Source organism: Buceros rhinoceros, unplaced genomic scaffold (genome assembly GCF_000710305.1).
Source record: "Buceros rhinoceros silvestris isolate BGI_N320 unplaced genomic scaffold, ASM71030v1 scaffold14956, whole genome shotgun sequence".
NCBI lineage: Eukaryota > Metazoa > Chordata > Aves > Bucerotiformes > Bucerotidae > Buceros > Buceros rhinoceros.
In genome coordinates, this window is record NW_010418196.1 from 11769 (window position 1) to 23204 (window position 11436).

An 11436-nucleotide genomic window follows, 5' to 3' on the forward strand; every position below is an offset into this window, starting at 1 on the left:
TCAGCAGGATTCTGCTGCTCTTGCTGCTTAGTAGCAATTCTTTGTTTTCTGGAAATGTGTGTGAGCAAGGAGCTTTGTCAATAATATGACCCAATATATAAACTGGCATGGCCTTACTCAGTGTGATCTTCTGCTCTCCCTTGTCTCCTGCAAAAGCATTCAGGCTTTGCCCTATTCTGATTGCTAGTGCAGATGAACTGCTTTCTTCCAGATACGTAAATTTTCACAAATACAGAGCTTCTAATATTAGGCCTTGAGAAAATGGCTCTGCTCAGGAGTTACCTGTTTCTTGAATCATGGGAAATTTTTGAACTCTTAATTGAAAGTCAATGGGAAGGTAATCCTTTTTTGTAGGTAAAATGTCTAAAACCCTCCCCCTTTAAAAAAAACCCACCCTTATTACGTGAGAGTAAGGTTGAGCTGTTGAAAGAGAGTTTTTTGTGTTCTATTCATAGAATGTGCAATGATAGCATTGCAATTGTTACCTAACCCGCGTGATTGCGGAACGATACGCAGAAGATTGTGAGATAACTGCGGCCTTAATAGTAATGAGATTTTCCTTGTTTGTGGCAGAACTTCAGATTGTTTATTTTGTTGAAATGAAATTTTGTGAGAAGGTACTGGGTTAGTATTTTTTTAATTAATGTTTGTTCTGCAAGAACTCCAGTCTGAAATGGTTGCACTTAGATCTTCGAGAGCCCACAGGTGTATATACCACATGGTGTTCTGAAGAAGTGAAGGAAGGAGAAGGTGTGGGGATAGTTTTCTCTGTGTGTATCGATTTGTACTGTGATGATCACTTGCCAGACGTGCCTTGTGAATCACCCATTTCAAGTCTGTTTTGGTTTTTGTTGGCGCAGACAGGCAGTAACGCTGCCTTGCCAAGGTGGCTGGTGTGTTTTAGGTTCAGACACCATGGCATTCATCTGAGGCACCCAGTGCAAGCTTGTGCTTGTTTCGCTAAGCAAAGGCTGTTCTGAGCCACTTCACCTCAGGGGAGGAACCTTCCTGGAGGCGGTACCTTTGTAAATTTGTTTGTACTGACAGATGTTTTGCAAGAAAATAACTTACAGTATTGTTTTTTAATTAGGAAATTACAAATAAATCAGTTGCAATAGAAACTCACTGAAGTTTCTAAAACTTTGTGAACTGAAGACAAAGCAGAGAGTTTTGAAATGGCAGGATTAAAAATATGGCAAATAAATCCATCAACTTTACCTTGCTTTGAAGTGTTTCAATGAATCTTTTGAAGAGTACTATATACTCTTAAGATTCTCCTTGCCCTTCAGATTTTTCTAAATGGAAGTGGTTTGTTTATTGATTTACTTAATATGACCTAGTAAGACACAAGAAATTCTGGAACAGTGGTGTCCATGGACTAACTTGGGAGAGCAACATCTTCCCAGAAAAAGGATAATAAAATTTATGTGGGATCTTTTGGAAGGAGGTGAAAGATGATTAGGATTGAGTTACCGTTAATCTTTAACTTCCTCTATTTTTGTAGATAAAGCGCTGAAGGAGATTGTTGAACGTATTCTTCAAACTAGTTACTTTGACAGCACCCATAACCATCAGAATGGATTATGTGAGGAAGAAGAGGCAGCACCTGCACCGGCAGTAGAAGACACTGTAGCAGAAGCTGGTAAGAATATGAAGGTGCCTTGTGACGGGCATATTTGTATTGCACTGTCCTTTCCCTTTGGATTCATCAGAATGGTTACAGTGCAAATGCAGTTTCATTATTGCAAATTCTCTATTAATGTCGTGACGTTTTTATTTTCTTCATTGTGGGAAACAAGATTCTTCTGTTTCTACCTTGTCACATTAGGTTTGTTTCTGAACCCAGTAGACCCTTAGCACCATACAAGTCAGCAATACTGAGGATCTAATTTCACACGTGACCAAAATCCCATCCCCTTGAAGATGTATGACAAGGCAACTCCTTCCTTAATGTTTAGCAAGCTTCTAATGTTAGGTATTAATGTCACTCGGGAGTAAATATATCCCTGTTCATTCTTACACCCTGCCATACTTCCTAACAGTCCAGAACACTTCTGAAAGCAGATGTTTTTGATAAATGATTACTGCAAAAATGATGAAATGTCTTCAAAACTCCAGTTTTATTGCGGGGTGTATTTTTCATCTAACTTTGTATCTCTAGGTCTGTAATATGGAGGGGTTTTTTTTTCCCCACAAAAGTTGTATATTTTTCTTACAGAACCTGATCCAGTGGAAGAATTTACTGAACCAACTGAAGTTGAATCAACTGAGGTATTTTTCACTGGAAAGATTGTCGTTTTGTATAGCTTTAATGCCACTTACTTTTACTTTCATACCCTTTCTTATTTTTATTTTAGTATGTAAACAGACAATTCATGGCAGAGACTCAGTTCAGCAGTAGTGAGAAGGAACAGGTAGATGAGTGGACAGTTGAAACGGTTGAGGTAAGATCTTGTGTACTGCAGGTAAAATTGCAATCCCTGTTTCTGCTGGCTCGCAATTCTTGATAGGTTTTAGTATTCCACCCCTTCTCCCCCAGTATATACAAAAATACATGTATTTCAGTAGGCTTGGACTCACTACTTATTCTTCAGTTATGTGTTTAGCTCAGGAGTACCTAAACCAAAAGCTATGCAGTCTGGCTAAGTTTGTGGAGAGCTTGCTTTTGTTCAGTAGTGGCTTGCTTGGGAAAACAGGACTTAAAAGTCTTAGGCTTAAAAAGACTTTAAAGATTATTTTTTTTTTTTCTAAGGCTGCTTTTTTTTTTAGTTTTTTTAAAGAGAACTTTGCTGCAAATGTAGAACTTCAGTTTATCTACACAGTTGCTGACAGCATGGCGTAGTTCAGCGTTGTGTTGAGCAGTTCCATGGAGAGGGAGCTGAAGATTAGTATCTCAACTAATACCTACTCCAGATTGCGAATGTGCAGAATTGGATGTTAACGCTTGTATGTGCTATGGATGAAGACATGAGAGCATAGGGAATGTCCTCAGGATTGAAGCCTGTCGTGCTCCCCTCTGCTCTTAGCTGTGTGTGGCGCAGTTGAAAACTCAGACACTTCCGCATGGGAATAATAAGCAGTAACGGTATTAGTATGGTAAAATAATTCAGGTTGTATTTTTGTGTCAGACCAATTGCAGAAACTCCTCATTTTCCACATCTTTACTAAAGGTCAGCTAAATCTGGATACCAGCTTTGTTTTCAAAGGACAGTGTGATGCAAACAACACATCTGTCAGTTGGCCTTCAGGTCCCAATTTCTTGGACTATGTACAACTGAGCAGTTCAGAAAAATGTAGAGTTGCAGAGTGCTTCTGCATAATTAAGAACGTTATTTTGTCAGATCACAAAAAGGGAAAATAGACAATAACTGTGTTGAAATGACTCTTGCTGTTCTTCCTGGTGCCAGAGTCCCATTTCTCAGGGGTACGCGACTGAAGTGACTGTAGGGAAGGTGATACACATCGTCTAGAGCCCTTGTGCTCTTCAGCTCAAGGTAGTTGTGGCATCAGTGGTGTGATCGCTGTGAGGTCTGGCAGCTGATTGTGTTCTGAAAGAGAACATTTCTGCAGTTTTCCCTAACTGTTCGTGAGGAGGCAGGCTGTCAAAAACCCCTCTCCTCTCTCAGTAACCCTCCAGTAGATGTGATACGTTCAGGATTTCTGTGGTATGTTTGTAGTTTGAGAAGTGACGGTGTCTCATGGTGACATTTCTGTATGGGCTTTCCATAAGTTTCAGACTAAAGAATATGCTCGTGATTTTTCAAAGTGTATTTGATGTGGATTACCTAATATTTATAGATTTGGTGATGTCCTTTATTGGTAATAGTGAAGGTTTTGTTTGTGGGGGCGTTTTTGGTGGTAGACATTTTGGTTGGTTTTTTATATTTTTTTTCTTTTGTTGTTGACTTTTTTAACTGCTTCCTTTATAATAAGCATCTGAATCTACATGTATACAGAGTTCTCTGTGTCTTAGATTATGGAACTTTGGCTGGCTGGATGTGTGTGTGTTTTGTGTAGAATCGCAAACTCTTCTGTGGCTGCCAGAGTACAAGTTCACTTGGGTTGGTTTGTGGTCTCATTAAACTTCTGGCTTTACCTCTCCTTCTTTCCTCCTTTGCCCCCTGGCATTCTATACCCCATCTGGGTGTGTGTAAAGTGTGTATGTATGTATGTAGATATTTAATACACCTGTCTGGGCCTGGTCGTCTCTGGGCAGCTCTGCCTGCTGAGAAGGTTGAGCAGCAGGGTGGCAGAAGGTGAGCATGCAGTTTGAGTCAAATGCTATTCTGCAGAGGTTCAGCTCTCCTCAAGGAAAAGTTTCACCTTGCTGCTGTGCCCCCAGCACAGGAGATGTGTAGTTGGGTTATAATTTGCTTTTTGACTAATGATCCTTTGTTTGGAGTAGCCTCTGTACCTCTGTTGTGCAGCAGACTGTTAGAAAGCTGTTAACTTCAGAACTACATCCAGTCCACTGGCAACTTTGTGGAAAACTCGACATTTTCTTAGTAGTTCATCCTGCCATGATTATAACAAGTCTAAGTACCTGGTAGTGATAACAGAACCAAAGGAAAAGGCCCTCAACAGTTCCTTTTGATGTGAAAAAAAAGGTTGGAAAAGGCAATGTAAGATATTAAGCACTATCTGCAGTTAGCACTGTCCTGGTTGTGGGAAAGGAAAACATCTGATAACATGTCCATGTTTTGTGTTCTTGATGATTCCATCAACTTGTTTTGTTATGAATGACTTGGACTCCCTAACCTGTCTGGTAGTGCTGTTGGAGTTTGTGAGCCAGTCACATGTGCAGAATGTCACATAGAGGTTTGTCAATGTGAGCATGGTGTTGGAGTAGTGGAAGATGTTGTAGGTTTCCTTGAGAAACTTTTTTTAAAATTTACAGACTTTGAGGGTAAATAGTGGGAGTTGAGTTCAAAGTTCAGACCTGTGATTATAGAAGTGGTCTAAAATAGGACTGTTTTGTCGCTTGTCACGACTGCTGTACAAACATCTGTCTTCTGCAGTTCTAAAATAAGAAACATTTTGCATAAATACTGACCTTCTGGGTGCGTGTGTGCTAACTCACACCCTGGGCTCCTGTAAGTATAAGACTTACCTGCTTGTCTGGAAGGTTATTAATGAATAAAAGCTCATGGAAATAGAGACGCGATAGACAAGCTACTGACAATGATCCTCTTTTTAGTGGCCAGTTGTTGATGTGAATGCAAATTGAAAATGGCATTTCAGTATTATGGGAGTCGCTAAAGAGCAAAGCTGGTTAGGAACATCAAGGGACTAGTCTGGGCAGCTTGACTGTCTTCCAACTAACTGTTATCAAGCTATTCAGTGATGGGTGTTCTGAGATGCTTATGTTCAGCTTTCCTGGTTGCTCTGCCATCTCTGATAAGGTGGTATCTGAAAGCATGTTGCTCTTTGTCTTCCCCTTGTTTATCTGTGCTGCATTGGATTATGTCTGGTAAATCTGAGCTTTCTGGCTCACTGTGAGTTGTGCTTCTGCTTCTGGGCTTCTGGTGCCCGCCCCCCCGGTGCTGTCTTGCAGTCACGCAATGCTGCCAGCAGCTCTCCAAGACCATAGAGCAGCTGGCTAGGGTGATGCTTGAGAATTTGGGTCCAGGCATGGCTGTGAAAATTTAGCATTTTAAAGTCTTAAGACCCCAAAATTTTCACTCTACCTACATTTACCAAAAATGTGTGAGAAAATAATTGTTCTCCATCTGTGCATATTTGTGAAACTTCCCTGACTTCCTTTAAACTTCCAAATGTTTGTAAATTGCTGTCTCCAAATCCTGCTCTAACAAATATTTTTGTTAGTGCTGTTCTTCATGGGGAGTAGAGTAGACAGAAAATAGAGCACAGACTGCACGCTTCAGTCCTTGAGGTGCTCGAACCAGTAGCTGGCCACCAGTATTGGCATGACTGTAGGAGAAAGTAGTATTTTTTCTTCAAGAACACTGATTACATCCGTAATGAATTAGGCAATGGCCATAAACTTCAAGAACTACTCAGTTGCTTCTGTGCAGTGTTACTTTAAGCTGAAATTTCAGTTGGTTGGTTGTTTCTCGTTAGGTTGTAAATTCGCTGCAGCAACAGACACAAGCTACATCTCCTCCCGTTCCTGAACCTCACACGCTCACTACTGTGGCTCAAGCAGATCCTCTGGTCAGAAGACAGCGAGTACAGGACCTTATGGCACAGATGCAGGGCCCGTATAACTTCATGCAGGTATGGTGAACCCACCCTACTGTGCAGCTAGAACCAAAGATCCAAAATAGCACTTCCTGGCTGTTAGGCATGATTTAAAGAGTCTTCTGTAGTTCATGTCAAAGCCAGAAGGCTCTTGCAAGCCACACCGTGCTGCCCAAGTCTAATTAGATCATTATTTAGCTCTTCAGTCCCTGGCTGTGTGACATCTGTAGAGAAGGCAGGAAGTTATGCATCACTGGGTGCCACATTGTGTTCTGCTGAAGTGAGAGCAGCTGTAAAATAGCCCTTCTGTAAGCTACTTCTTAGTACTGTGTTATGGAAACCTGTAACACGGGAAGAGATTACTTTTTGGGTTGCTTCTTGAAGCCTCCTTTCATCCTCTGAAGTTAGAACACCTAGGAAAGCATTGGGAGATAACTGAATACATTAGAAAAAGCTGCTCCTCCTCTTCCACATGGAAGGAATACACCCCTTGGTAACAAATGAGGCAAACGCTGCTTCTGTTCCTTTTTTTGTTTCTTCCTACAAAGTGCTAATTTAGGGCAAGGAAGAGCCTGCTGCCTGTCCTGTCTTGCTATTAAAATCTCCCTCTAGTAATCTTTGTCAGATAAGCTCCAATTTGTATACATGGACTGAAATTTTTGTTGTGATAATACAGTTTTGGCATTTTTAATAGCTTTTTGATCTAAATGTATGGTAAAACCAGCAATTGTGTAACTGTGGAATAAACTACCATTATTGTGACCTGGTCAACTCCATATTCTAAAGGCTAATATTTTTAAACTACAGGAAATTGCATTTCATTTTATTTATTTCTTTTTCCCAGGACTCTATGCTGGAGTTTGAGAACCAAACACTTGACCCTGCCATTGTATCTGCACAGCCCATGAATCCAGCACAGAATTTGGACATGCCACAAATGGTTTGCCCTCCAGGTTTGTAATGGTAAATCCTAAACATAAATATTGGGGAAGCCTGCAAATCACCTGTTAGAAATGCTTCAGTTACTGCTGTGTAGGAGAAGGGTCATCACAAGTAATACCCAGAACTGTTACAAGTGTGTTTTCCTCAGAAGTGTGATTGTACTTTGGAAGCACACTATTTGTAGACTTCCAGTTCTCCTTACTGCTTAAACTTTTTTGTAAATGGGCAGAATACAGTTTTGCTCAGTCTTTCAGAAATTGCTGGATTATTTTGGACAACTAGAAAAAATGTGCTTTGCATGGAAACAATTTTGAGGATAGTTTGCCCTGCTAAAGGGATAGTAATGTTTATGATGATTACTCTCAAATAACTAAATTAGACCAGATGCTATTCTATGAAAGGTTTGGTTGTACTGTGTAATAAGTGAAATTATTTTACTTTAGTTCATGCTGAGTCAAGACTTGCCCAGCCTAATCAAGTTCCTGTGCAACCAGAAGCTACACAGGTAAAATCTTCAGTAAATTGTATTTTGTATTTTAAATTGATTTTAGCCTTGATTGATGCTATAATGGGATTTAGTTCCTAACTATATGAGAAACTCAAAGAGAAAGCTGGATTTGGGGAAATTGGTTATCTCCATTATCTCTTCAGCATTGTCACTTACACATGTTCCTACACGCAGCTGTTATGCTGTGCAGACCTTTTCCATAGTGGAGTTTTATCAGGCATTACCCTCCCTGGAGAACTGTTGGATTCAAGGTCGAAGTTCGAGTTGATTGAGGAAATTGCATTTCTCATTAGAGGCCCTGACAACTGAAGAGTGCAGGCATAGGAGCAGTCACGGTTTGCACTGCTCGTTCTCATGGCCCAGTGTGGACTTTTGGGCAGTTCCCAGTTCTTGCAGTCTGTGCAGCTCACCTCAGTCTCCACGTGCGGGATATGTATGTGGTTTTCATTTCACAAACTGACTTCCAATGTGCCTGTTTCTTGGGCTGCCATCACTTAAAATCTGTGTTCTCTGTGAAAGGGGTGATTTTTAAGTGATGTTTTTCAGGAAGGACCTCGTTAGGAGTCCTGCTCCAATACAGCAGTTTAACTTGCATTCTGTTCAAGATGAGCTGGTATACTGACATGCCAGTCTTTGCCTGGCACTGTTCTCTTTCACGTTAAGCCATGTGTAGTGATGCTTTTAATTTAGATAGAAGCAAGTTGTCCTTTATTTGCTTATTCGCAACAGAAATGTCAAAACCAAACTGACTTGGCTAAAGGCAGTCTGTGCCTGTTCAAGTGGGTGTCAACCATAGGCAGATTTAATGGATCAACTGTATAGTTTGTGTTCTTTCACTTGTTGTTTTGTTAAGGATCAGTCCCAGTCCCTCGCTTGGATAGTGTTTGAATACTGGAGTTGTAGAGCAGTCAGTTTGGATGCAGCTTTCAGATGAGCTTTCCCAAAATTCCTGTTGAAGTAGCATCTCTTAAACTTGCTTCTGCAGTGTATAAGTGGTGTATTTTTCATTACGATGTGTCAGTTCCTTACTTAATGGTCTAGTGAATAAAGAACGTCCTAATTTTGTATTAAGCATTGGTGGTGTCGCTGAAGGACTCTTCTGGTCACAAGTAGTGAATCTGATCCCTGCAGGTATTTGAAAACCACAAGAGGAATCTGGGTAGATTGTGCATCTTAGAGGAGTGGTAGTATGAAAGGCTTGCTTTATCTTCTCCAGATCAGCTCTGCAAGTTTTAAGACACTTGTTTGTGTAGAAACAGGAATGTGAATTTTCCTTGAGTTTCCTCTCTGTGTACCTGCGGAAGTGCTGGTTCTCTCAGCAGTTTTGTTGTTTTGTAGGTGTAGGATGTTTTTGGCAGAGGGTTCTCTGTGTACAGGCTCTTATTTTACTGATGTAAATGATGTCTGTGACTTACTCCAGTGGATTTTTTCCCATCAGTCGTTATCAGCTGCCTCTTAAAGTCCCCAGTAACCTTCAATGCAAAGTCCTCTGCTTCGCTTGGCTCGAGTTTTCACTGGACTTTGTGTAAGGGAGCAGAGGCTGTAAAATGAGCAAACTCACTCTCATCTATTTCTGTATGAGCTTGGAGCTCTCTCATTTAAACCTCCTTATATTCTTTTCTCTCAGTCTGTCTTTCCCGAGCTTTATTGTTACGGTAGTTGGGGTTGCGTAAGGAAATGAGAGGGATGTTCAGCAAAAGCAAATACATGTTCCCCTGATTCCGAAATACCCACAGAACGTAATCTGGCAGGGGGTGGGTGGTGTGGCATATTGGAGTGTATGTCAAGATGAGGTGGTTCTCTGATAACTTTTTATAAAACTGTGTGTGAGCATTAGCTGACTTTTGGGCTTTGGGGTTTGTTCTGTCAGGTTCCCTTGGTTTCTTCTACCAGTGAGGGGTATACAGCCTCCCAGCCCATGTATCAGCCTTCTCACACAACAGAGCAACGGCCACAGAAAGAATCAATTGACCAGATTCAGGCAAGTCAGATTTCACAGGGGTGGGAGGACTCTGCCTGCATATGTGATCGAATGTTAGTCCCTGTTTGTTTGTAAATAAATTTTGTATTTTTAGTTACTTATTGATAGGGCGGCTCCAGTTCCATTTAATTCCAGAATTTGGAGCCTGTCTGTGACCAGTCAGTCCTTCACAGTAACACTTAATTTACAGGATTGTCTGTGTAGTTAGAAGTAACCTGCTAACACCAGCCTATAAGCATCAGTGTTGTTGACTCAGGAAATGTGATTTATATTTTTACATTTGCTGGCAGTCAGCCCAGAAACTTGTTCATCTCCCCCTCTAGATTTTTTTTCTGGTTGTGTTTCAAGTTACTGAGGGGAAAGGCTGCTGGGTTTTTCGTCTCCCATTATGCTGTTGTGAATGAGGCTGTTCAGCTGAAGCAGAAAATACTCATTTGTTGAGGTGAAACTGAAACGTTGTCACTTCTTTCTAAAGTGAAGTTTTTAAGTTAAATTTGTGGTATTATTCCAAAGCTGCTAAAATGTTTTTGTTATTGTTTTCATTATTAGGCTTCAATGTCACTGAATGCAGACCAGACCCCATCATCATCGTCACTTCCCACTGCATCCCAGCCGCAGGTGTTCCAGGCTGGGTCTAGCAAGCCTTTGCATAGCAGCGGAATCAATGTTAATGCAGCTCCATTCCAATCCATGCAGACAGTAAGTAGGAAATGAGTAACGAATCCCTTTATTTTGGTAGTCATTCCTTTTGTTCTGCAGATGCATGAACTAGTTTGTGGTTATTTGCATTTCTCAGACTTGTGTCCTTCTTTACACGATGTGATGAACTGTAAAAAAAAAAAATGAGTTGGACCAGAGAGCTGTTTTTATAACATTGTAGGTATTCAACATGAATGCACCCGTTCCTCCCGTTAATGAGCCAGAAACCCTTAAGCAGCAAAACCAGTACCAGGCCAGTTACAACCAGAGTTTCTCCAATCAGCCTCACCAAGTAGAACAATCAGATCTTCAGCAAGAACAACTCCAGACAGGTAAAATTATTTGAGCAAAACCTAAACTGATGATAGCCTCAGTAGAGCAGATGATCAGGTTCTGATGTCAAAGCATGCCACACATCCTGAAATGTTCCTGGTGGTGTGAAGTTTTCCCCTGAACAATGTCAGGTTTTGTTATTCTGTCTTAGTTTGAATGTCCAGTGCAAGGTGAAATGCAGTATGTGTATCTTCACAATCAGTTTTGCCACTTGATTCAGTTTTATGTGGGTTTAAAAAAACATGAAGAGGATTCAGGATTATTCTAAAGATGAAAGCAGTAGAGTGGAGTACTTGCTTTGCTGATTTTGAGGTTGGATGATCCTTAAATTTGCTTAAAAAAGGTTGTTCTATGTGAGATGACATTTTAAAATAGAAATGGTAAGAATTGAGAGCAAATATAGACTGCTGCTCCTGGACAATATGAGAGTCACAAAGATTCAGAACCTTTTGCTAAAATCAGTTAGATGTGCTATGAATACAGCAGGCGAGATGCTTTTCAAGTTAGCAACTCCAAAAAAAATCAAACGAACAGTCAGTCCATGTACAAAGCTGCTATTCTCCCAGCACTCTTCTCACTTTCCACTGAGATAAAATGTGCTGGTGCAGAGAGGGGCTGTGGGTGAAGGACACAGGACAGAGATGACAAGGGTGTGAAGCACTAACAGCTATTGGAGATGGCATTTCAGAGCTTTTGAGTGTTGAGTCTGAAGGGAGTGTATGCAGGAACACAAGTAAAGAAACACCGATTTTTTTTTTTATTATTATTTATT

At 40.7% G+C, this 11436-nt stretch overlaps 1 protein-coding gene across 1 annotated transcript in view; it reads left to right on the forward strand.

Annotated features, from left to right (window-relative positions):
• The window catches only part of CAPRIN1 (cell cycle associated protein 1), a gene marked incomplete at both ends in the record, with an annotated part of 13963 nt that extends 3300 nt beyond the window's left edge, over positions 1-10663 (forward strand). Inside the window, 9 exons of the mRNA XM_010138448.1 lie at positions 1505-1642; positions 2219-2271; positions 2358-2444; positions 6082-6237; positions 7046-7154; positions 7587-7648; positions 9522-9632; positions 10182-10331; positions 10513-10663. Of these exons, the coding sequence (XP_010136750.1) occupies positions 1505-1642; positions 2219-2271; positions 2358-2444; positions 6082-6237; positions 7046-7154; positions 7587-7648; positions 9522-9632; positions 10182-10331; positions 10513-10663 (1017 nt within the window). The remainder of the gene's footprint in view (positions 1-1504; positions 1643-2218; positions 2272-2357; positions 2445-6081; positions 6238-7045; positions 7155-7586; positions 7649-9521; positions 9633-10181; positions 10332-10512) is intronic.
• Positions 10664-11436: the final 773 nt, after the last annotated feature.